This window comes from Vipera berus (genome assembly GCF_964194415.1).
Source record: "Vipera berus genome assembly, chromosome: 2".
NCBI lineage: Eukaryota > Metazoa > Chordata > Lepidosauria > Squamata > Viperidae > Vipera > Vipera berus.
Window position 1 is genome coordinate 180894771 of NC_138203.1, and position 27548 is coordinate 180922318.

The window sequence follows — 27548 nt, forward strand, 5'->3', positions numbered from 1 at the left end:
TATTGACAACCGGTGGCAGCAAAAAGTAGTGATTCTGTATTACTTGACTGCCATTTAGTGGTTGTCTTGAGTCTCTGTAGCTGCTAGATATGTTCTAGAGGTTGAGAAAGAGGAATTGCTGTGAGAATCAGTATGGTAGCTCTAAACTATTTTGAAAGCTGCACAAGGTAGGCTACAGAAAGTGCAAGATACACAGTGTCACTACACAATGCCCGTATGCAGTGTCTGGAGGCAAGAGTAGAGTAAGAATTCCAGAGTAGAGTAAGAATTCCAGAGTAGAGTAAGAATTCCCAGTTGCAGGCAGAGAGCGAGATACAGGCAACCGTGTGCTGATATCCTTTAGAAACAGCCATCTTTACACCCAAGGAAGGATGTTATACAGATATGCCCACCTCTCACTTCCCTGAGCAGGTATTGCTCTCTGCAGCCTTCATAGAATTCCTCCTAGTGCAAGATGCATGCGCTTTCAGTTTATTACACATTCAGGAGTCTCTGTCACCTAATAACACAGACCAGAGTTTGTTGGAATCTACCTTATTTACTAGTCCAAAGGCTTTGCTGTGGGCTAAGAGGGGCCAAAGGAACAAGTTGGCTTGTAAGCAAGGTTGGAAAACTGCTCCTCCTCCATTCCTTTGTGTTCTAAACTGGAAGCAATGCAAGAGCAGGTACTGGTGTGAAACATTCTGATGCACTTGGGGGCACAGGCCTAGGTAAATGGGAAGCTTTAATCCCGCATCTCAGCTTCCTGATTGTTATGGAAAGCAAAATGTTAGAATAAATGGACCTTTGGTCTGATGGAGAATGATTCTATTCCTGTGACAGCTGCTTAAGCTTTGGCTCCCCTTTCTGACTACCACAGGTACTGCTTTAATCTTCGAAAAACAAGAAGAATGGAAAAACCAAGGGATTCCTGGCCACAGACAAGCCAGACAAGGAAAGTGGCATCCCCAACATTACTCATCAAAATGAAGCGTGAGGGTTTTTTTTTTGTGCTGAGCAGTGCATATTTGCAACCAAGGAGGAGGGCAGGTTTTAGGGCCTCAAGCACCAGTCCTTACATTAAAAGAGCACAATAATATGAGCAGGACAAAAGACCGTCCACTCCACCATAAGGGGGCAATCAGTTATAGAGGTCGTCATCCCCCTCCTCCTGGAAAAGGCTTCCTTGTCCGCTGTTGCTGCCGCTGCTGCCCCCTCCACCACTGCTCTGCTTGCCAGATGGAAACCTGTGGGGAGGGAAAGGGGAAAGCTAGTTCAGTTCAGGAGAAACCATGAGTTATTCGCTCTACTGAATGAATGGACATCTTAATTGGAACTAGCTATATATTATCACAGTGTTCAGGTACAACTAGTTGTTCAGGAATGTGGTCCTGGATTAATCAAAGGACTGCAGTCACCCTCAGATGCCTGCTGCATTGCACTTTTTAAAAAGCACAACATCCAAGAGATGGATGCGGTTCTTAATACGAAAGTAAAAAGACCATGTAGTCCAGTATTGCACAAGCATACCAAAGTATTTATTAAATTTATATCCCTCTTAAAAATAATGTTTTTTAAAAAAAAATAAGTAGATTTATATCCCGTCTTTCATTCAGGGAAATTGGGCGGGAATGGGAGATTGACATGGCTGGCGTCCTGACTTCACTTTTACACACTGCTGCATTTTGTTCCAGACACTGCTTGTTCTGTCTATAGGATTTTATAAACTATTTTGGATCAGGAATGCAACTCCCCCTGTTCCATCCCCACCCCTGATGCTGTGGTGCCTTTATTTTATTTGCTTGGGGATAGAAGAAGCACAAGCTTCTTCTAATGTTACCTGAAGTTGCCAAAGCCACGGCTCTGCTGTAACGTCTGGGCAAACATCTCGTATTTGCGTATGTCATTATCACTGACCGAACGGCGTGCAAAGCGCATTGCTTCTTCAAAGTGATCCCGCCGGATCTCTGGCACCGGGTCATAATCATCATCCTGTTACAAGATACAGAAGAAAAGGCTGTCAGGCACACTGCAGCCCCGAGATGGAGGACACACTCTTGGAACATTGCTTGAGATAAGGGAAGGAATCGGGTCTGGCTTTCGATGGAAAAGGGAAAATATTGTGTCCATACCATGGCAGCGCACTTCTGACGCTGGCGTTCCCGCTCTGCCTTGATCTCCATCTCAATGGCCTCACGGATGGCAAGCTTGCAGGAACGCTGACAGATTTCGGTGAGGTCAGCACCAGAGAAGCCATGTGTGATCTTAGCCAGATAATTCAAGTCTACATCCTGTTGGGAAAAGATATACAAGCTAAAGTATTACCTGCCCAAGTTAGCAAAATAAGACAAAAATGAGAGGGGAATGCTGAGGGGCAGCAAAAATGTGTTTAAGGAGCTGACTATATGCCAATTAATTCAGCCTTCCATGGTGAATCAGCATAGGAAGCAGTGGGAGCCACGGTCCCATTTTCTGTATGGAATGAGCAGTGATAGCAATAGCACTTAGATTTATATACCACTTCACAGCCCACTCTAAGTGGTTTACATAGTCAGCCTATTGCGCCCAACAATCTGGGTCCTCATTTTACCACCCTCGGAAGGATGGAAGGCTGAGTCAACCTTCAGCCGGTCAGGAACAAACTCCTGGCAATGAGCAGTGAGTTAGCCTGCAATATTGCATTACAACCCCTGCACCATCATGGCTCTTCTGCCATCTTGTTCCTCAGTGTGACACTAAAGAACTTCAGGGAAGACTGAGCCGCACACCCCCTTTAAAGATTGTCACAAACAATCCTCCTCTACTGCCTGAATCTTGACATCCATTGCTGATTTAGTTTTACATGTCCATTCTGGTAATGACCTATAAAGCCCTACATGGCATGGGTCCGGAGTACCTAAGGGAGCACCTGCAGCCGGCGTCAACTTCCCTCCGCCCAGTGCGCTCCCACAGAGAGGGCCTCCTCAGGGTGCCACCAGTCAGAGAATGCCGGCTGGTGGCCCCCAGGGGGAGGGCGTTCTCTGTGGGCATGCCTGATCTCTGGAACCGTTTACCGGTTGAGCTCCGGACGGCTCCCGACCTTCGCTCCTTCCGACGTGATCTAAAAACTTATTTATTTGAACAAGCCGGCCTGGTCTGATGGGTTTGGGGTTTTAATTACTGTTTTTAAGTAATTTATTGTATTCAGGCACAATGGTTTAATCTGTTTTTAATTTTTGTATTCTGTATTTTTGGTATTTATTGCCCTGTACACCGCCCTGAGTCCTTCGGGAGAAGGGCGGTATACAAATTAAATAAATAAATAAATAAATAAATAAATTCTTTGCCTGCTTTGACTGACCTTGGCAACTGGTGATTTTCGCAAGTTGGCTTGGAGGATAGCTATGCGAGACTTTTCATCGGGTAATGGGATGTAGATGAGCTGGTCCAGACGTCCTGGACGAAGGATGGCTGGGTCAATGATGTCTGGTCTGAAAAGAGTTGGCAAAGAGACAACAGCAAGTTTCATGGATGGCTTTTCCTCTAGGAATGGCTCCAGCATCTCAACTCAAGATGCTTTTTTAACAGGAATGCAGCCCTATAGCAGAAGTGGGCAAGAACAGGGGGTCAAGGGGACAAAAGACTGCAAAGTTGGTGAGACTATATTCCATGGGGGGGGAAAAAAAAGTTTTGCAGGAAGTTTTGTTTTCAACTATAATAAGTTGATACTGATACTTTTCCTGTGTTTGTTATCTCAAAGACAGGATTCAATCTACCAGGTTGGAGAAATTATGGGCAAAGGGGACCATAGAGCAGATCTGAAGGTCACGTCACCCTGGTTTCCAAAAAAGGGGCCCTGATTTAACTTTTTCTCAGTGACCTCTTAGTTCAGTCCCGACTCAATGACCAGCTGAGTAAAAGGGACTCTGGCGGAGGAATAGCTAAACTGGCAGCAGAACAAAGAGGTGGGTATTGCCCATAGATCTCCACAGCCCACAGAACTGGACCTTCCTTTCTTTAAATTCTCACCTATTGGTGGCACCTATAATAAATACTGTCTTCTTGTTGGTCATGCCATCCATTTCCGTGAGGATTTGGTTGATAACACGGTCAGCTGCGCCCCCACCATCCCCTGCTCCGCCACCTCGGGACTTGGCAATGGAGTCCAGCTCATCAAAAAATAGGATGCAGGGAGCAGCCTGGCGGGCCTGAGGAACAGAAGGACCAACATGAGTTAGATAATGAAGTATAGGGCTGGCAAAATGCGTGTCTTGTGTTCTAAGGCCTTCCACCTTTCCAGGCTAATGAATTTCAATTATGATGCCTGAATTACAGGACTATCCTTTGGTAAAGTGCAGGCTGGACTGAATAGTCCCAATGGGCCATGGAAAACGAGTGGATTCTAAACCAGTGTCCTGAGACAATGAAATGAGAGCAGCTGCTAAAAATGGGATGTCTACCCCAGGACAAACAACAGTATATTCTCCAATGGCTTTCTTTAATAAAAGCTCTGGAATGAGTGCCATTATTCCACAACACATTTAGAATTTCAAAATAAAGTGGGAGCTCATTCTAACCTCTTTCGCTTTTTCATTTTTCTCCTGTGAGTGGCTGGACCTCACAGAAGGCAAGAGCTGGCCACTTTTGTCTGGATTCAAGCTAAGCGAGGTTGCGCTAGTGAATACTTGGATGGGAGACTTCCAGGGAATACCAGGTTTGTGGATTACTTTGGAGACTAGAACAAAAAGTTGATGGCAAACCCCCTGTCAACTTTGTACTCTGTACCTTGTCAAAAACATCGCGGACGTTGGCCTCACTCTCTCCAAACCACATGGTGAGTAGCTCAGGACCCTTGATGGAGACAAAGTTGGCCTGGCATTCATTTGCAATAGCCTTTGCCAGGAGGGTCTTGCCACAGCCAGGGGGGCCATAGAACAACACACCTCGTGACGGTGTCATTCCAAACTTCAGGAACTTGTCCGGATACTCCACTGGGAACTGATGAGGACGAGAGAGCGAAGAGTTAAGAAACTTGAGCCATTCGTTTTATAAAAGTTAGTACTACTTCTGCTTGAAAAAGTACATTCCGACTTTTCTTCATTGGCTGGGTTGTAAAGACTAGCTAAAGAGAGTGGATTTATCCTCATTTTCTGTCATCACTGCCTACTCCATATGTACACCACCCATTATTAATCTGGAACAGAGATGAACCATAAAAAGTATCTCACTTCCATGGGAGTTACATAATCTGAGGACAGGTTCAATGGAGTTTATACAGTATTCTAATTCCTCTTATGACTGGTCATGCTGATGGGAAGGGATAGGTGGGGAAGGGATAGGTGGGGAAGTCCAGCAACTTCTTAAAGGTGCCAGAGGTCTGTGTTAAAAAGCAAGAGGACTAGTGCACACACAAGATGTAGCTGACCAACACTCTTCCCTTTGGTTTATGGCTGGTCTCAAATACACAGACAAAATTGTACGTACGCATGTGAACTTAATACATATTTTACATTTACAGAAGCAGTATCAAGGATGTCTATGATGAAAATGATACTGTCAGTGTCCTTCAAGCATTAAGCACCAAAACTTAAATTCATTATTGTTAGAGAGGAGAGATATCAAGAGCACAACTTCTGGTTAAGCTTCCAATTTGGAAGCAATCTGCATTACCTTATCACCACCTCATCTCTTAATATATCAAAGCAAGTAAAAATCTTGTCTGCTTTTTAGTTGCTTTTTTGCCCAGGGCAGAGATGGGATCAATGAGTACAGAAATTGTGTATAAATACTGTGGTGTGGAAATATATAAAATTCAGCAATGGAATTTTCTAGAGAATTCTAGCACATTCTGTTTGCCCGTGTCAGAGATTTAGTTTAGGAAATTTACTTTCAAATGATTATGCACTGGAATGGCATAATTCAAAAGAAATTTGGCATGCTCCATAGGCAATGCTTTTCAGAATGTTCCATTTCTGAATCACTGATTTTTGCATATCTCAGTGGTGATATATTTGGACTGAAGTTGCCCTTGATTTTACAATCAAGAGGCCTGTTAAAGGAAGGACTAAAGGGGGATTTCAAGGTTAAATGATCCAACATGCTGGCAGATGTCTGTTCGTTTCCTACTGAAATATTGCTTTTTTGTCCCTAAAAATGTATCCGTAGATTTTTCCAGTTGCTAAAGGAGGCCACTGCATTACTGTAACTCGGAGCTGCTCTTTAGGCCAGTGAGAGCTCTCATTAATGGCAATGCCGTATAATGTGCTTTCAACCGAATTAATCTCCTCAAGGTTCTCTGAGACTGTAGACCTCCATTTTGGAACTTTTCCTTCCCTGGCCTTGATTTCCCAAAATGGATGTGCTATTACGAGCGAGACACACTGAGGTTTTTTTCAAAAGGGTTGGATCGCAGCATAGTTAACGTATTTGCATTGTCCTTTATCTTTTTATACTATATACACATACGTTCTGAGCTGTTTGCACTACATGCGTGAATGACTGACCTGCACCAGTTCCTGTAGCTCGCGTTTTACTTCTTGCAAGCCCCCAATGTCATCCCAGCAGACTTGCGGCACTTCCACTACCGTCTCCCGTAGCGCAGAAGGGTTGCTCTGGCCAAGAGCCCACTGGAAAGCGGAAAAGGCAGCATGGTCATCACCGCAGTCCGTATGACAGCACAAAGCCCTGAGATCAGTGACTGCCCCCTAGAGAGTTCATCGTTTTGCTCATCTTTCATTCCTGTAATCAAGCCTAGCACTCCATGAGGCTAGACAACATGCCCACCCAAAGCAATAAACCTTTCTATATTCAGATTGGTGGCACGGATGTGCAACAGGAATACAATAGCAACAGCAACAGCGCTTATATACCACTTCACAGTGCTCTACAGCCCTCTCTAAGTGGTTTACAGAGTCAGCTTATTGCCCCAACCTTCTAGGTCTTCATTTTACTTACCTTGGAAGGATGGAAGGCAGAGTCAACCTTGAGCCAGTGAGAGTCAAACTGCCAAACTGCTAGCAGCCAGAAGCAGCCTGCAGTACTGCATTCTAACCACTGTGCCACCAGGGCTCCCTATTACCAAGGAGCTAATAGTTTCACTGTATTCATTAATATTCATATCTACGCTGGGAAGAATTTTCTAACCATTTCTGGGAATCAGGTGATATCTAATGAATAATAACTAGTTCACCAGAAAAATGATGGAAATGATGAAAATCTTAGCAATTCTATTTTGTAGAGCACAGAAGCTCTTAAGGGAGTTTGGAATGATTATAATACTAGGTGTCTGCACTAGGTCTTACCTAGTGTGCAAAAATTGTTTTATGTTGGATCTGTAGAGGACACCAAATGAGAAGCTCTGGAATTTGTCACAAGACATCAAATCAAATACTTAAGTTTAACCTACCATCGTGAGACAACGGTCATCATCGCACGTAACTTAGTGATGTGGCTTGGAGAACAGATATACAAGGAATAATTTTAAAAAATATTACCTCTTCTCCGTAAGATGTGAGGAGGAGGAATGGTAGCCATTTTGAAAAGGAAAAAAAATTGAAGATGGCCCAAGTTAAGTAGTCTAGAGTATTCTAAGGAGACACAAAAGAACCAGCTCCCTTGTCTGTTGGTACACAATGGGGTAAACCTCATAATGCTAAAGGAGCACCAGTGGTGGGATTCAGCCAATTCGCACCAATTCGACAGATTTTTTGTTGCTCAGCTCAGAATGGACTTCCGGAAGCGGCATCCACACAGAGAACTGGGTCCCACCTCTGAGGAGCGCACTACAGGAAACATCTAAGTGAGAGATGTTGCTATTGCATGCCATATGTAAATGGTACATAAACTAACACTGATTTGTAAGGATTAATTGGCAGGAGTGTTCGGGTGTGGGGAGGGAGTTGTATGTGAAGAAACTGAACCTACTGTATATGAAAACATTATTTTCCACCAGTGGTACAAACCTTAATTTCAAATAAGACACTTGAGTATTTGTTTTGAAAAAGGCCCTTAGAGAAATTATCAAAGAAACAGATTACTCTTCCTAGTCCAACTAGAAATCTGGACTATATGAAACATTTTTTTCAGGCATACAGTAAATATTCAAAAAGAACCTCCTCAATTATTAATATATATGTAATAAAGGAATAAGTACAAGATACCTGCATTTGGATCCAGATAGGATTAAAAAAAATGAACTAGAGATACTGTACTGCAAGTGTATGGACCATACTTGACTCAAAAAACTTTGCCATGAACAACACACAACAACCCAATGTCACTTCACATAGTGCTCTGTTTTTTTAAAAAATGCATACAGAACTTTTAAAAAGTGAACGAATATGGCATAATTCAAGAAATTATGAACCCTATTCTGTGGTGTGCACTAATTGGCCCAGTCACCAGAAAAAATGGTAAAATGCTCTTTTGTATGGATTCTGCAAAATCTAAGTCTTGTAACTTTCACCGCAACCCCATTACAAGTAAAGGAGACCACCGAGAGCTTTGCACCTGGGTGACCTACATATTTCTCTTCTGATAATTCAAACTGGCACAGTTAATCACCTGCCAAATTATTAAAGAGGATAATAAGCTGGATTTCATTCCAGCGTAAAAAGAAATTTGAATATAGAAATGGGCCAGTCTGGGAAAAGTGGATATTGAGCCTAATGAAGACTTTGATAACTGCTGCCATTTGGTTTGAGAACTATGGGATGAAGGAAGCACCTCAAATTGGATGGGGAAAAAACATGACAGTAGCTATAGACTTTAATTTAATTTAATTTAATTTAATTTATTGAGATTTCTATACCGCCCTTCTCCCTAGGGGACTCAGGGCGGTTCACAGGGCATATATAAATAACAATACAAAAATTAAAAAACAATTAAATCAATGCCCAAGTTAAAACAAGAATGATAAAACAAGCCTATAAAAACCCATATACCCCCATCAGGCCAGACCCGCTAGTTCAAATAAATGGGTCTTCAACCCGCGACGGAAGGATCGGAGGTCTGATGCCGTCCGGAGCTCAACCGGCAGTTGGTTCCATAATGCCGGAGCACCCACAGAGAAGGCCCTCCCCCTGGGGGCCACCAGTCGACATTCCTTGACCGGAGGCACCCTGAGGAGGCCCTCTCTGTGGGCACGCACAGGGCGGAGGGGAGTCGACGCCGGCAGCAGGTGGTCCTCGAGGTATCGCGGACCCATGCCATGTAGGGACTTAAAGATCATAACCAAAACCTTGAACCTTACCCGGAAGACAACTGGTAACCAATGCAGCTCACGGAGCAAAGGTGTAACATGGGAGTACCGGGAAACTCCCAAGACAACTCTCGCGGCCGCATTCTGTACCAGTTGGAGCCTCCGAGTAGTCTTCAAGGGAAGCCCCATGTAGAGAGCATTACAGTAGTCTAGGCGAGAGGTCACGAGCGCATGAGTGACCGTACATAAGGCCTCCCGGTCCAGATAGGGCCGCAACTGGCGCACCAGGCGAACCTGGGCAAAAGCCCCCCTAGTCACGGCCACTATATGATCCTCCAAAGTGAGTCGTGAATCTAGGAGGACTCCCAAGTTGCGAGCCCTATCCACAGGGGGTAAAAGCTCACCCCCCCATAGAAAGAGATGGAACATCCCAGGTGTCCCGGGAAGCCGGAATGTACAGCCACTCAGTCTTGTCAGGGTTGAGTTGAAGTCTGTTCCTCCCCATCCAGACCCGAACCGCCTCCAGGCAACGGGACATCACAGCGAGGGCATCACTGGGGTGGTTTGGGGTCGAAATAAAAAGTTGGGTATCATCAGCATATTGATGATACCCAACTCCAAAACCACGAATGATCTCACCCAGCGGTTTCATATAGATGTTGAACAGGAGAGGCGAGAGGACCGACCCCTGAGGAACTCCACAAGCGAGAGTCCTAGGGGTCGACCTCTGCCCCCCTGCCAACACCGACTGCGAGCGTCCCAGGAGAAAGGAGGAGAACCACTGAAAAACCGTGCCTCCCACTCCCAATCCCCTGAGACGCCGCAGCAGGATACCATGGTCGATGGTATCGAAAGCCGCCGAGAGGTCTAATAGGACTAGGACAGAGGAATATCCCCTATCCCGAGCCCTCCAGAGATCATTCACCAGAGCGACCAATGCCGTCTCCGTGCTGTGCCCGGGCCTGAAACCCGATTGGTAAGGGTCCAGATAATCCGCTTCATCCAGGACCAGAGGGAGCTGATGCGCCACCACACTCTCAACAACCTTCGCAAGAAAGCGAAGGTTGGAGACTGGACGAAAGTTGTTCAATACAGCTGGGTCCAAGGCAGGCTTCTTGAGGAGAGGTCTCACCACCGCCTCCTTCAAGACGGTGGGGAAATAACCCTCGCTCAAAGAAGCAGATATAACCGCCTGGAGCCAGCCTCGTGTCCTCTCCCTAGCTGCATAAACCAGCCAAGAAGGGCACGGATCCAATAAACATGTGGTGGAACTCAGCTTCCCCATAATCCTGTCCACTTCATCAGGGGTCACAGAATCAAACTCCTCCCAGATAACATTGACAGGACCGCCCGTGTCCTGATCGCCAGACTCTGCCCAGCTGGAGTCCAAACCGGTCCGAATCCGAGCGATTTTATCTGACAGATGTTGACTAAACTCCTCGGCACGACCCTGCAAGGGATCCTCCCTCACCTCCTGAGTAAGAAGGGAGCGAGTCACCCTAAACAAGGCGGCCGGGCGATTATCTGCGGACGCGATGAGGGTGGAGAAGTAATTACACCTCGCCTCCCTCATCGCAGCGAGATAAGACCTAATGTAGGTTCTTAACCGCAATCGGTCGGGTTCAGATCGGCTGGACCTCCAGCAGCTCTCTAGGCCCCGTTTCCGACGCTTCATCTCCCGGAGCTCCGCGGAGAACCATGGAGCTCGCTGGGATCTGCACCGGGTCAGGGGCCGCAAGGGTATACACTCCAATGAAAACCTGATACCAAATTTTTTAATAGAACTGAAGGTATCTTTGCAAGTTCCCTGAGAATAAACATCTTTCAAATGGTGAAGTAAATATGAAGTATCATATCCATAGTTTTTTTACTATATTCTTACTGTTCTCTTTTTCTTCTTTCTTTTTTCCTGCACTCTTTACTCCTCTCTATTTTCTTTTCTTTCATTTAGTATTAGATTTTACTATTATAATCAAAATATATAATAGAATGTATAGCAGAAGAACCATGCATATGCCTGCCATAGATGTATGACATGAATAACAAAATTATTCCAACACAAGGTAACAAGATAATGACACACACTACCAATTAAATCAACATCTGCACTTTGAACAAACACAGTTGGAAGCTATTTAGTAATTACTGTATAAAGGAAATGGTCTTTGCAAAAATCAAGATGCTGTTGTGTATATTTAGAAAAATGTTGAGTCCATTCGTTTGTAATCTTTTTTTAAGGGTTAAAAAGCAGAAATGTAATAAATCAGTAACACTGAAGGAAAGGGCTGGAGGAGTGAGACTGCAATCTTCTCCGCATTTGAGGCAGAGTGTTCTGGGATTAGTTTTTCTGAGAAACTGGGCTCTGTTGACAAGAACTAAAAAAGCAAAAGTAAATTATTATAGAAAAAAGTACTCAGCCATTGGATGTCCAGAACCAGCCTACCTGGAAATCATCCATGGTGACGGCCATAGCATTAAGGATGTCGGCGTCGATTGTATCATCCTCCAGGTCAATGACACTCATCTTCTTACGGATTGCTTGGAGTGCTGCCTCAGAACACAATGCTGCCAGATCAGCACCCACATGACCATGGGTCTCATTGGCCACCTGCAACCACAGTCCAGGTAAATCAGAACATTTAATGGGGAGACTCCTGCAGCCCACCTGGGATCCTCCCAGTATTTATTTGTATAACTCCTAATCACACTTGGCAACTCTGCTGGCATACATAATAATAACCCAAGGTATATAAAAGGCACCAAAAGAATTTAAATCAAAATAAAAACCAGATTAAAAACAAATTTATAAAATGGCAGGAAAATGCTCACAGAGTGCATGCCGTTAGCCATCATATAACCATCTAACAAGCTCTGCTCTATCCTGGGACGCCCAAGCTAGTTGACAAAACCATTAAATTAATTTAATTTAATTTATTAATATTTCTATACCGCCCTTCTCCCGAAGGACTCAGGGCGGTGTACAGGGCAAGAATAAAACACAAAGCTACAAAAATTAAAAAGTAATTAAATACATGCCCATAAAAACAATAAATACATTAATAAAACCCCAATAAAATGATAGTAAAAACCCCACCAATCCCCCCTCAGGCCAGGCCGGCTTGTTCGAACAGGTATGTTTTCAGATCGCGGCGAAAGGAGCGAAGATCGGGCGCCGTCCGGAGCTCAACCGGTAACTGGTTCCATAGCTCCGGGGCGCCCACAGAGAAAGACCTCCCCCTGGGGGCCACCAATCTACATTCTCTGACCGGTGGCACCCTGAGGAGGCCCTCTCTGTGGGAACGCACAGGGCGGAGGGAAGTTGACGCCGGCAGCAGGTGTTCCCTGAGGTACTCCGGACCCCTGCCATGTAGGGCTTTAAACACCATGACTAGTACCTTGAATCTCACCCGGAAGACAACTGGCAACCAATGCAGCTCACGGAGCAGAGGTGTGACATGGGAGTATCGGGAAACTCCCAACACAACTCTCGCGGCTGCATTCTGTGCCAGTTGGAGCTTCCGGGTGGTCTTCAAGGGCAGCCCCATGTAGAGAGCGTTGCAGTAGTCTAGTCGAGAGGTCACGAGCGCATGAGTGACTGTGCATAGATCATCCCGGCTTAGATAGGGCCGCAACTGGCGCACCAGGCGAACCTGGGCGAAAGCCCCCCTAGTCACAGCTCCTATGTGGTCTTCCAGGGTGAGCCGTGAATCTAGGAGGACTCCCAAGTTGCGAGCCCTATCTACAGGGGGTAATAATTCGCCCCCCATAGCAAGAGGTGGAATGTCCGAATAAACCCGGGATGAAGGTATGCAAAGCCACTCGGTCTTGTCGGGGTTGAGTTGAAGTCTGTTCCTCCCCATCCAGACCCGAACCGCCTCCAGGCAACGGGACATCACGGTGAGGGCATCACTGGGGTGGTTTGGGGTCGAAAAGAAAAGCTGGGTATCATCAGCATACTGATGATACCCAACTCCAAAACCACGAATGATCTCACCCAGCGGTTTCATATAGATGTTGAACAGGAGAGGCGAGAGGACCGACCCCTGAGGAACTCCACAAATGAGAGACCTCGCGGTCGACCTCTGCCCTCCTGCCAACACCGACTGCGAGCGTCCGTGGAGATAGGAGGAGAACCACTGTAAAACCGTGCCTCCCACTCCCAATCCCCCAAGACGCCGCAGCAAGATACCATGGTCGATGGTATCGAAAGCTGCTGAGAGGTCTAATAGGACCAGAACAGAGGAATGCCCCCTGTCCCGGGCCCTCCAGAGATCATTCACCAGCGCGACCAATGCCGTCTCCGTGCTGTACCCGGGCCTGAAACCCGATTGGTACGGGTCATGTTTAAGAGCCCTCTGGAAGACCAAGAGAGTTGAGCCAACTGCATGGGGAAAGGAGAGAGGGATGATATTCCACCGGTTGGGAGCTTCAGCATCCCATTTGTAGCCCCCAAATATCCTGGAATTCTGCTGATAAAAAATTCAGAGGGGAAAATTGCTCTTTGACTGTGGTGGTATTGCTTTATTTTAAGAGCAGATTGGGGGAGAAATCACAACTATGAAAGGCAAGGTCAAGCTTATGTGAAAGTTGCAGCTGCTGTATTTAATCTGTGACTTCTCCTTAAGATAGCATGTTTGAATTTCTATTTTTAAGCCTTTCCATTCTTTCCACTCTTCATTTTTGTAAAATAACGTAACACTGTAAGAGTGATGAGGCACCTGATTGCCCCATCCTTCTGCAATTTTGTTTGAATGTATCTTTCCTAATTCCCATAACTCAATTTTGATTCCAGCTAATTCTTAATGAGATACTCATTTGGCCTGTGTACCCTAATAAAGCTAATGTAATCATGGCCTTGGTCCCAGAATCCAAGACAGCTGCATGTTTAGTTTTCTAACTATTGGAAGCAGTTTACGCTGCCAGTTGTTAACGATGTAGCTTTTACAATTTACTAACTGTTCCCAAAATAAAAATGTGCATTCAGATATGTAGTTAGTCTTACATGTCCATGATAAATAAACTCAGTCCAATGTAACTACAACATGAGTGCCTTCTGAATAAAATTACCAAGAAAAGTTATTGCTACTATCAAGGAATCCTTAACATTTGTACAGTAGATATTTAGTTATGTAGTCCCAATTCATAGAATAAGCTGAATGAAGTACAATTTTGCTTATCCTTAACCCTTAGAACCCTTTATTCTTTGTCCTTACCTTCTCCAGGTCCACATCATCAGCCAGTTTCATGTTCTTGGTATGTATCTGTAAGATTTCCAGTCTTCCCACTGAATCTGGAATTCCAATGTCAATTTCTCGATCAAAGCGCCCTGCATAAAAGCAGTGAGTAAACAAAATTGTCCAGTCCTGAACAGATAATCTGTCCACACAACTATCAAATTTTATATGTATCAGGCATTAACTGGCTTGCTGACTGATGAAAAGAGATGATGCCTACTTGTCCCCAGTGCACTCCAAAGCTCGAGACTGAGAACAATGGCATTGTTAGATAGACAAAGAGGTGGAGAGAATGCAGTCCTCAAATGCAGAAAGCTTGCCTTCTCTTTGTTTAATAGGCTAAGCATGAGTGGCAGACACTTTTAAGGCATGACAGTCAACATCTTTAGACTGAAGGTATTGTGTTGTGGGTTCTGGACCGCATGGCAATGAATGAGCAGATGAGTACCGCATGTCAGCTCTTTATTAGTGGTAGGCGCGTACTGAACAAAGGGGGTTACCTGGACCCCTTATATACCTAGCCAGGTGACACTTTGGCCAATCCATCCACTGTATCTCCCGCCGAAAACCCTTCAGCCAATCCGGCCACAGCACAGCGCCACCTGGTGGTACCTGCAGAGCTGCTGCTCACACCCCATACATAACAGAAGGGGTTTTTTTTTAGCTTATAGCTAAAAGCAACTTGTTACATGATATCATTATGAATGGCATATAAGACCAGATCTCAGGCAAGAGAAAGGCAGGGGTAGAAAGAGAAAAACGTGGGACAGATTCTTACCAAATCGACGCAAAGCAGGATCAATACTGTTTGGTCGGTTAGTGGCAGCCATAACTATGACATGAGACCGTTGCTTCAGGCCATCCATGAGGGTGAGGAGTTGGGAAACAATCCGGCGTTCCACTTCCCCATGTGTCTGAAATGGGAACAGAAAAGAAGTACCACGGAATCATCAAATATCAGCAATAACGCCATGCTAGAGAAGCCATTCTAGATTTCAGATTGTGAGTACAGCACCCCCTAATGGAAGAACTGCATGAGACTGTTAGTGGAGGTAAGAAAGGAACAATGGTTTGGAAAGTCTGAGATGCATTATTTGCAGTCTTGCCTTATTTGGATATTGGAGTTGAACAAGTCCAACTCTCTGCTTGGCCAAGGAACTCACTGGGTGACCTTGGGCCATCACTGTCCTCCAATACAACTAATTATAATCAGAGAATTGTGAAAATAAAACATGGGGACAGAAAACCACATATAACACCCCCTGAACAGGAAAAATACAGTACACTACAAGTATCCATTCATTCATTTATAAATGAAGCTAATATTTTGTTCAGCTGCACCTTGTCCACTGACCACAAATTATAGCAAGTTTCTTGCTAGTTCTTCTATACCAGACATGTCAAACTCGTGACATCACGTAACGTCGTGCAACGTATTGGGAGAGTTTTGCCATTGCCGGCAATGGGGTGGGCGCAGCTTCTGGATGATGCATCCGGCCTGCGGGCCGGCAGTTTGACACCCCTGTTCTATAGTATGACTTCAGTTGTCATCAGACTAGGACAGCACTTATTCTTAACGCTTAACAGGGTAGAGGTTTCTACCAGCCCAGTCCTCCATTATGAACCCCTTCACCTTGGTGTGAATTTTACTCCTATGACCGTGTTCTCCTCTAGATAGGTTTCCTGCTTTCTAACTTTATTGTGTGTACAGCAGTCCCGCCTGCTTTTTCATGGAGCTCACCAAAGAAAAAAGATGCATTATCTCTCAGAAGACTGGCTCTGCACATTAGTACTGAGGAAAGAGGTCAGGACTTTCTATAAATTAGTGTTTCACCCATTGATGAAATGTTGTCATCTCCGAGGCTAATCTTTGTGTCTCTACCAACATCTGAGGTGGGGGCAACTGAACGGACTCATTTGAAGTAATAATGCAGTCTCAGAGACCATGAGTGTTTCTTCGAGATTTCCTCTTTGCTTTCAAGAAACCACCCCTTACCTTCTCTCTCTTAGGAGCAATAGCATCCAGCTCATCAATAAAGATAATAGCCGGAGCATTCTTCTCAGCCTCTTCAAAGGCTTTGCGTAAGTTGCTCTCAGATTCCCCGGCCAACTTGCTCATGATCTCCGGGCCTGAAGAAGCAAGACAGAAAGGACTCTTGAACAATCATCAGGGTCCAGAAAAAGAGGACCCATTGGGCTACCTGGCTTTAGGATCGCCACTTTTCGTTCTTGTTTGGTCATTGCCCAGAGCTGTAAACTTCATTGCACTGGTTCCCATTATGTCGTTATGCTACTCTACAATATACAATGATTCCTTTATGATCATCATATAGAAATGTGGCAGCTAGGAGAATATGGATATCCAGGATAGCCCCTTTTTTCCTATGACACTCACACAGTAAGACTCACATCACGCCGTGTTTCTTACCGTTGATAAGGAAAAAAAATGCTCCAGTTTCATTTGCAACTGCACGGGCCACAAGTGTTTTCCCAGTGCCAGGGGGGCCATAAAGAAGAATCCCTCTTGGAGGCTGACGAAGAAGGAAGAGAGAAAGCAGAGGAATCACATCAAATGAACGTCTAATAGGTAATTGGTTCACCTGGCAATAAATTAGGTGAGGATATACTAAAAGCCGTAGAGGCCCCCAGCATTCTCTCATTCTTTTAGCAATAAAAGTTTACATCACAAGGCCTATAGCCTGCTTGGAAAGAAAGATGGAGAGAATACAATCAATAGAAACTGAAACAGAATGTCCATCTGCCAAGGATAAAATATTATGGCATATTTTAAAACTAACAAGGACGGTGAACAATAATATGGAGATTGCGATATTCCTAGCCCTCCATTGTACCTACCTTCACTCCAATTGCTTTGAAGAGCCCTGGGTGTCTCAATGGCAGCTCCACCATCTCTTTGATCTGAGCCAGCTGTTTACGGCAGCCCCCAATGTCATCATAGCCAACATCATTGAGGTTCTCCTCTTCATCCTAACAAAAGGCACACAGAAAACATACCACAAGATCCTCACAATGAATCACAGCTTCTCTTTGTCAACCGGGACAACAGTGCATATATACAGTCACAATTGGACTGGAGTCTCATATCTTCAAAGTCTTTATGCTCCTATCTGGTAACATTTGGAAGAACTGCAGAGCTGCTCTTAAAATCTTACCCCTCTTGTCTGCCCTTCGAGATAGTCCAGACAAGAAACACAAGCCATAAATACTACGGTAATCCTACGGTAATGCTACCAGTTTTGCTACAGCAAGAATTGTTTTTAATTGCATACTGCCCAGAGTCACTTTGAGAATGAGATGGGTGGTCTCTGAAGTTGATAAACAAAATAAAACAGAATCTTGCAAGGCTAAAAGCAGTTCTCTCCTCCTTCACTTTTACTTTCCAGAAAATTAGGGAGTATCCCTTGTGAGGTGGTTCCCATATTCCCTTTTCCTTCTGTGAGCTGAGAGACCTTCTGCACAACAGTGGTCTAAGTTGTCGCTTTTCCTCCCCAAGGTTATTCTCACAGACCATTACACCTCTGCACTATTCCCACTGGAAACTGCTGAAGAGCCTCTAATGATCAGCATCAAGATCTGGCTACAGGGTTCCCATTCTTGAGATGGATTTCATTAGCTCTCCCACATACCTCTCGTTTGATGGGCTCCCCCTCACAATGGATAATTGTGTCAGGAGCAACAATGCAGTGGGGACTGGGATCTACCTCCACCACCTTAAATTCCACAGCTCTCATTCCACCACGTACAAGGAAGATATCACCTAGAAAGAGCAGAGAAATTACATTGCTAGCTCAATTCATTACCTTCCTCAGAACTGAACCACAAAATCAAAGTGATGTCCCATGATAACAATTAGGGCTTGGCGACATGGGTGAAACAAACAAACAAACAAAAAGGTAAAATTTTAGCTAGTAAAGGCACTTTAAAGTGGGACCAGCTGCAAAACCTAAATCAGGTCCACAGTTCCTATTTGTTGTAGGAAGCACTCTTGCTCTGGTGAGGCTCCCTCATAATTCTAGAAAATGACAAAAATCATTTCCATCAAACTTTTAACTGTTAATTAGATGGATTTTAATAGTACTGATTTTAATTTTATCTGATTTTAACTACAGCACATTGTTTTTATTTTTTTTTTGTTCTACAATCTGTATTTTGGTTGCTGCAAGTTGCCTTGAATGTTGTACGGAGAGAAAAGTGGGATATAAATGTAACCAATAAATAAGAGACTAAATAAGAGTAAGAGCAGCTGAAAAGGGGGGCAATTCCAGTGTATGTGCCCAGTGTCGTAAAGAGAAGCTATGGGGGAAGCAGGTGTTGCTGCCATTTTCATTATTCTTATGGCCTATGACCTCAGCCCTTAATGCTGTGTGAGATGGAGGAAGACACCTAAGGGAAAGAGGGTTATAAAGACGGTATTGACTGCAACTACAGCAGCTAGCAGTACTTGAGAATTAAAAATAACTTGTGAGGAAAAAAACAACTAGTACTCAGGTTAGAGACTGGGAAACCATGAGGCCTAGTCCCGCCTTAGGAACAAAGCCAACTGGGTCCTTGCGTCTATTACTCTCTCTTAGTCTTAGGAAGAAGACAATGGCAAACCACTTCCAAAAAACATGCCAAGAAAACTGCAGGGACTTGTCCAGGCAATCGCCAGGAGTCAACACTGACTCAAAAGCACTAATAACAAACAAACGAAACTTTGGGTGGAACTTGGTAGCTTGTGAGGCAAAGCATTCATCCCATCAAACCAGGAACAGTTAATAAAGAGGTGTCTATACCACTGTTTTCGTCTTCTCTATCTCAAAAAGTCTCTCACCAGCTCTACTTCTCTTTATCCTTTCCCTCAGGACAGGCCTAGTGGGATGATGTATGAACAACTTCTACTGGGTGCTTCTGACTTCTGTTTTGCCAGCCCGATTGGTTTCAGGCCAATCCAATAGGTAACGTAGAGGCGACTGAGAAAATGGCTCCATTTCTCCATCAGTAAGGAGGTACGACTGCACAAGTGAAACAGAGAAACGTACCTTGCCAGTCTGTCAGTCTCACCTTTATGTACAGGACGATAGGCTTCCAGAAAGTACGGTTTGAGGTAGACATCAAAGAGGTTCCCAGTCAACCCTGCAATAGTGTCATCGATGGGGAGGACGTGAATCCTCTTTCCATACTTCACATCTGGACAGGCCTGTACACTAAAAATAGAAAGAATCAGATGGCCTCATCTGAGGTCAGCATTGTGCTAAACACATCCACTGCTTACACATATTCCCCCGATGTTCAGCTAAGGAAGCTCCCATGATGAATGATACTGAAACAAGAATTAGATGGAACCAGAACATCTAGATATCTATTTTCTCTCCCACATCACTCTTCCCCCCGCCCCTCTTCCTAACACCCAATTTCTCTATCCAGCAGCAAGCCGCAGAGAAGAAAAAAGAAACCCTTATCCAAGATCTCAGCTGACTTCACACTCAAGGCCTTTCAAGTAAAGCCAAGGCAGCATTAGGACTGTAGGCTGCCCAGCACTGCTTTACAAATATCCTGGATTTATAGGACAAGTCACCATAGCGCTTATTGAGTGTTCTTGTCAAATTCAATATCCCAAAATTCTACCTGGAGAACTTCTAAAATATTTTTATTTATATACAGTAGTTTTGCTTTTTCTTCAAGACCCCCCAGGCAGCATGGATGAGTATGTCTCCTCATCCCGTTTTTCCACTTGATAATTTTATGAGATATGTTATACTAAAATGGTGACCTTGCCAAATTATTCAAAAAGTTTCAATGTCTAAAAAGAGAATCTGAATATCCCTGATCTTAGTCCAACATTCCACTTCACCACACGTACAGTATATAGGAAAACTATTGTTAAGGCTGTTTCCTTCTAAATTGTTGAAATCTCCATATTTACTCCCACATTTTGTTTGATGCCTCCTCCTTCTGAGCCTAAACGAAACCGTGGCATGTTTGCATTTTAGCTTTCTCTTCCACCGGCAGTCTTTCCTTTCCCACCACTATTCTATTTGGGGATGTCCTCACCTGACCACGTCTCCAAGGCGCACACGGAGGTTGTTACGGGTGACACGGTTCATTCGAATCTTCTCACTGTGGCAAGAGTCATCCGTAAGAACAATGCATACTGTCTCCCTGCGTTTCTTTCCCTTCATAAGCACCGTATCTCCACGGAACAAGTGCAGTTCTTCCATTTTGGCCTGAGGAGAACCAAAATAGTTTGGGTTTGGACCCTCCGGTACAAAGAAGACTATAACGTGCTCATTTTGTATAAACACTAGGGCAAATCATTATTTGTGGACAAAGGGAAACGATGAGAATCTGTCGTTAGTTCAGAACACACAGTGGCATCACTGCACACCTAGGCTATTAGGGATGTACAAGCATCCACCAGAGGTGAAGTTATATCTGTTGCAGGCTCTTTGTGGACTCAGGGCTGCTCAAAATTCCACCGAAGCCTTTCTGCCCAGAGATGTTGCCTTGTGTGATCTCAAAGTTAAAAGAAAAGCTGTCCTAGGGCAATGGGCTGTTGCTAGTGCAGAGAAGCAAAAGGGGCTGCTCCTGAGGGTGGGTCATTATATACTACTATTAAGAGCACTGTTTTCAGCAGATGAGGAACTGTCTCGCTTTGCTGATTTTCCTGATTGTTACTTAGCATTATGAGCTATATATACAGAGATGGTAGGACGATGGAAAATAGAGGTTGGCTGGGAAAAAAAGTAGTGACAGGCAATTGGATAGCCGGTGGAAGAATGCAATTTGGCTGATTCTGGAAAAGGAAAGCTGGCTGGCTTCCCTTCTTTACAGATTGCAGTCTAATGTCCAGAGATGTTTGACAGCCCCAATCTAAAAGTCCGCCTTTTTAATCCTATGTATACTACGGTGGGAAGGTTGGAGACCCCTGTGCTATAGGACAGACAACATATTCAGAGAATGCTTATGTTATCTTAAGTCACCCAAACATAGCTTGAAAAAGGTTGTTGTAAGAATTGTGCTGAGAAAGTCCTCCCCTGATTACTAAAAATCTCTAATTAGGCCATTCTCCAAGTTAGTCCATTCTAGGGCAAGTGTATGGCTTTGCAACTCCACATTCTGATTTTCTGGACTCATCTTCTGGAGTGAGGTTCTCCCTGAGATCCTGATGGCATTCTGGAGGGCCCTAAAGACCAGGCTCCACCTCTGACATCGAGTTATGGTGGTTGGAGCCCTTTATGAATGGTCAATAAATGTGTGTTGTGGCCTGTATTGTTAATGTGAGGTGGGTTTTTTATGGCATATTGTTGTTTTGTTTTTACATTGTAACCCACTCAGAGGCAATTGGCAATGTATAAATAAATAAATAATTTTCAACCAGTATTTCATCCATGATATGATCCTGAGACAGCTTTAACTATTTTGGTAGCTGATTTATGTTGAAAACTAACTAGGGAATTGACAAAATTATCCTGGACTTCTCAAAAGCCTTGAACGCCATGATATTCTCCACAAATATCTAGTTGAACTGGAACTTACGAGGCGCTGTTTTGCACAGATTCCTATCTTTCTTATTGAGATATTTCCAAAAGGTGATACAGGTAGTCCTTGTTTAGTGGCTGCACCATTCAGTGACGATTCACAGTTATGATGTTGATGAAAAAGTAACTTTTGACCAAGTTATGCATTTATGACCTTCACAGGTCTGTAAAGAAAAGGAAAACTTATACTCTTATTTAGGGACTGTGTTGTTTGATGACCAAGTTACTGGTCCCAATTGTGGTTGCTTAAACAAGGACTACCTGTACTGGGAAAATACTGTTAATATCAGATTTCTGACCTACAGTATAGTTTTTCTACAGATTGGATCTTGTTGGCTCCATAATTCAACATTTACATGAACGGACAGGGGTGTCAAACTGCTGGCCCGTGGGCCTGATGCATCATAGCGAAACCGCGCCCACCCCATTGCCGGCAATGGCAAAAAAGTCTCGATACATCATAACACGTCACGTGATATTGCAAGTTTGACACCCCTGCACTACAATATTCATTTGAAGCTCCAGAATGCTGAAAACACTAAGCTACCTTGCATCTTATTAATCTAAAAAAAAAACCCTCCACAACCCAATGCCCTTGAATATATCTTAATCTCAGGAATGGTTCTGGATGAAGGAAAATATGCTGAAACTAAATTCAGACAAGATAGAGATGTTATTGATAAAGAAAGGGCTGGATTTTGGAACTGAGATGTTTGTTTTCAATGGGCACATTGCACATTTTGGGGGTGCTTTTTTAAAATGCCACTGTTGCTAGATTTTCAAGTGGCAACTATGTCAGGGAATGGTTTTGCGTAAATATAGCTGGTGTAATCACTGTGATCCTTCTTAAGTGGATTGGACTGAGTAATATTTGGCATTGCTTTTGTGATAGCCCATCTTAACTGTTGCCATGTTCTGAACATGGATCTACCTTGAGAAGTGCCTGGAAATTATTTGTAGCACCTCAGCAGCTACTAGTGCAAGTTATATAAAGGTAAAGGTAAAGGTTCCCCCGCACATGCATGCTAGTCGGCCGGTGCTCATCTCCGTTTCAAAGCTGAAGAGCCAGCGCTTGTCCGAGGACGTCTCAGTGGTCATGTGGCCGGCATGACTAGACGCCAAAGGCGCACGGAACGCTGTTACCTTCCCACCGTAGTGGTCCCTATTTTTCTACTTGCATTTTTACGTGCTTTCGAACTGCTAGGTTGGCAGAAGCTGGGACAAGTAATAGGCGCTCACTCTGTTACGCGGCACTCGGGATTTGACCCACCAAACTGCTGACCTTCTGATCGACAAGCTCAGCGTCCTAACCCACTGAGCCACCGCGTCCCTAGTGCAACTTATAGGAATCATTAAAATTATTCTGTATTTTTTTTTCTGAGTACAGGTAGTTTTCCACCTGGAACCACAACTGGAACCAGAATGTCTGTTGCTAAGGAAGGTGGTTGTTAAATGAGTCATTCCCAATGTTATAGTCTTTCTTCTCTGCAGTCGTTAAGTGAACCACATGGTAATTAAGGAAATCCAGCTTTCCTCATTGACTGCTTGTTGGGAGCTGGCTGGAAAGGTTAAAAATAGTGATCGTGTGACCCCAGGATGTTACAGCTATTGTACGTATATGCTGATTGCCAAACACAGAAATTCTGATCATGTGACTGCTATAACAATCGTAAGTCAAGGGACTGATTGTAACTCATTTTTTTCAGTGCTGTTGTTTTGTGCTGGACAGTAATGGCTACAGTAATGCTGTCTGTGATAATGTTTTCAGACATGCAAAGACAGCTTTTGTTAAGGTAAAAAGAAAAAAAGAGAAGTAAAACAAGGCCTATCAAGAACTGCAAAACGCATGAAATACTGAGGATAGTTAAACACTTCAGGATATGTGTGCATGCGTGTATGTGCTTATGGGCATACATGATGAAAACACCAATGGGGATGATAAATAACTTGCTTAAAATGCTAGGAGGTGATTTTAGATTTAAGAGAGGGTTGGTTAAGAGTAATCTAACCACAACCAACCAAGTTTGATAAAAAAAATATAAACTTTAAAGTTAAATATCTTATAGATTGTTTTATGTTGTGTTTGTTGGGTAGAATATTGGAGGTAGGCTATAAATATGACGATAGAACTGTCTTCCCCACCCTTTCATTCTTCTCATATGTTGGGATAGCCACTTTCCAAATTCTCAGTTATCTTGGCCAAAGGTAAATATTTATGGGAAAGGGCTGACTTAACACATCTTGCAAGCAACAGATTGGGAAGACTGGTCTAGAATGATTTTGGAAATTGGAATATAGGGCAGAAATTGGTCTACTGAAGGCATTAAAAAATGGAACAATGGATTTAAATTTACCTGGGACAGACTCACAATACTATTGTCTTCATTAGCTGCTTCATCTACAACGAGGCGATTAGGACGATGTTTTTGGCGTAGGATGGCTGTGGAATAATCCTCTCCCTTGGGGCTGCAGAAGAGAAGAGATTTAGATGCACACATTGGATGTTATGATGGAGAAAAGGTTCTCTGCAGGCTATATTCACATATCACGCTGAACCACAAACTGGCCAACCACATTTTAACTCAGCATATTGTCCACACGTAATGAATGGATGGAGCCATTATAGGTAGTTTATGGTTCAGTGTTATATAAATCTATAATCCTGAGTTAGCTAAACCATATTTAATTTAATCATAAGCTAATCACCCAGGTTGGGTTTGCATGACATGCTACGCAAAACTGTGGTTGGCTAGTATATGGTTCATGAAGTTGGATGAATGTAGTCATGGATTTTTAATTACAAAAATACCTAAGCCAAAGAGATACTCAGACCACAGAAGCCTGTGATCTCATAAACCATGTGGGAATCTGATATAAAATGCATTATTGAAGATCATTATTTATCATCATTAACATCATCACCACCACATCAATATTCTATATAGTAATAACATTCTCCCATTGTCTGTTTGTAACTTTCAATTGGGCAAATAGACAATATTTTTGACTCATTGTACCTCAAATGGGCTGACTTACAGAATGTGTCCAAAATCTGGGACAATTACTTCACGGGACTGAAATTTCAAGGATCTTCAGAACAGTTGTATTGACAAATATGTGGCTGCTACAGTGCCATTGCTGTCAACTGTAGTCATGTGATTGGGATTTCCAATGTTCCCTGACAGCTTCCCACAAGCAAAGTCAGTTGGGGAAGTCAGAAGTCGCTCCCACTCCCACTGGTTCGTTTTTGTTTTTTTTATCTGTCCACAGTCATGCTGTTTATCTGTTTAGGTAAGAAAGTGTATCTGAAACGATCACCCAATAGGTCTTGGCTTGTCTGGTTATTCATTACATTTCTATCCTAACTTTCAATGCAGAATTCAAGCTAACGTGTACAGCACCTTCTTGTATTTCCCCCCCACAACATTACAATGAAGAAAGCTAATTAAGGGAGAGTGACAGGCCCAGAGGCAACCAGGGAACTTTGATGAAGACAGAAGGTAGATTTCAGTTTGAATCTCCAAAGCTGGCACTACACAGATATTAACTACTTTACGACCTAAATATTTTTTAAAGGCAAGATTGACAGCAACATATTAAACAACAAATCTCAGCAATATTTATTGTGATTATTTTTTCACAATAAGTATTGCAAGAAACTTAGGTGGGGAACAATTATCTATTATTACTTTACCTAAGAAATAAATATAGCTTGAAATTCAAATGATATGTGTCTGTGAGAGAATTCTCCCCTCTCCAACCAAATTCATGTTTTAAATATTGCAGGCTTTTTGCAAGAGATGACTTTGATAACCACAATGTATCTAATATATTATGCTAAGCCAGAATTTTTAACCAATTTTTTGACTGTCATAGTTTAGTTTTCATAACAATAAATCATCACAAGTGGGTTTATACATTTATTAAAATCAATTAATCAATCAAATTAAATATATGATGGTATACAATATGACAATCCAAACAATGAAAGTTGCTGCTGGAATGATGATTTGAAGGCTAGGGAAATTAGTTATCTCCCCAAAAATGCAACATTAAAGAAAAACATTGGATTCAGCACAAGAGTCACAAAAACTAAGCACTTACTGCTGAGTGGTTTGACAGCTTAAACACTAGTTACCTAGCAAAAAGAATAGGCTATTTCAGGTACAGCTTACCAGTCAAAATGTTTTGTGCAGCTATTCTTTCCAAATATAAGTGATTGTTTGTTTGCTTGTCATTAGGAAAGAAAAAGTAAGGAAACAAGGGGTAGGAACAAGAGGATATTTCTGGGCCCCTCTAATAATCCACAGCTAAGGCTGACAACTGCACAAAATAAACCACCTTTTGAAACCACCACAGATTTGCTTCTCATGGCAAATTTCCAAAGGTAGCCACCACCATCCGATGGAAGCAACAGCTTAAAAAAAACAAATATTTATTTTAGCACTTATGGACAAAAGTCCACTCTGCGATACTGAGATAAAGTGAAATCTCACTTTAGGTGGGTAGGTGCAATTAAAGTGCCTTCAGGAGTTGACAAGACTTTGTGCGGTCCCGTCCCCCCCCCCCCCCCCCCCGCAAAAGTTGAGGGAAGAATAACCTCAAGGCTTCGGGGCAGGTCGTATTACTTTAAAGTCTCAACTCCAAGGCGCATTCCTGCACCTATAAATAACCGGACCGTGCTGACCCTCCTCCGTGCTCCTGTTGTGTGATCATTCTCGGATATCAACGTCAGCTGCCCCCTGCTTGGGTTTCCCCAAACAACTTAAGAGGGAAGCGAGGCAGGAAAACAAAAAAAACAAAAAGGCCCACAACCTGCTTAGAAAATCTCCTACTCATCCCGAGAATCAAGGGCTCAATACCCCACCAGCATTCGCTCAAGCCTATATAACAGGGGTCTTCAAACCTGGCCCTTTGGTGACTCGTGGACTTCAACTCCCAGAATTCCTCAGCCAGGCACGCTGGCTGAAGAATCCTGGGAGTTGAAGTCCACGAGTCACCAAAGGGCCAAGTTTGAAGACTCCTGCTGTATAAGAAGCTGCCAATATCCCAGCCCAGCTGAGCAAGCCGCTCACACCTCTCGACTTGGGGGGGAAAGTTTCCAGATCCTGTCAAAACTTTTCTGGGCTGAATCGAGTGTCGGCTCAGGCCCCAAATCGAGCTTTCCCGAATGTTTTCTCTCCCGTCCGCTTCCTCCACCCATCCACCCCGTCACTCTTTCCAAAGCCAAAGCGACGCAGAGGGGACGGGTTTGCCGAAAGCGACCCGACGAATATCAGCGCCGGCTCCCCGAACGCCCCTTCCCCTTCGCAGCCTTCTTCGCCTTAAGAAGCAAGAGTAGGGTGGCAAAGGAGAAGGCGCCGACTCCGGCGCTCAGATGACTTACTCCCCTCCCGAGGCAGGCATGTCGGCTGTTCCGAGCCCCTTGTCACGTCTGGGCTGCTGATTCCCGTTTTCTTTCCCGCTCGGGCACCCAGGACACGCACGCACACACACGGTCGTCCCCTGCTCGGTCTCCCTTCCTTGCTCACGGCGGCTGGGAAATAGGTCTACTCCCAGCCGCCCCTCTCTCGGCCTGTTGGCCCGCCCTCTTTCGCCACAGCCGTGCCAAGCCTT

General features: G+C 43.9%; 1 protein-coding gene across 1 annotated transcript; it reads right to left on the minus strand.

Moving 5' to 3' along the window:
• Nucleotides 1-26: 26 nt before the first annotated feature.
• Nucleotides 27-27548, minus strand: LOC308663330 (transitional endoplasmic reticulum ATPase-like). The gene is made up of 18 exons (XM_081319660.1): nucleotides 27319-27548; nucleotides 24287-24398; nucleotides 20446-20618; nucleotides 19456-19598; nucleotides 18039-18169; nucleotides 17248-17379; nucleotides 16820-16922; nucleotides 16388-16521; nucleotides 15170-15305; nucleotides 14371-14483; nucleotides 11601-11765; nucleotides 6462-6584; nucleotides 4744-4956; nucleotides 3988-4166; nucleotides 3320-3449; nucleotides 2112-2270; nucleotides 1820-1971; nucleotides 27-1226 (listed from the first exon to the last, which is right to left on the minus strand). The coding sequence occupies exons 1-18, from the start codon at nucleotides 27336-27338 to the stop codon at nucleotides 1121-1123; spliced, it is 2424 nt and encodes an 807-aa protein (XP_081175786.1). The 5' UTR covers nucleotides 27339-27548; the 3' UTR covers nucleotides 27-1120.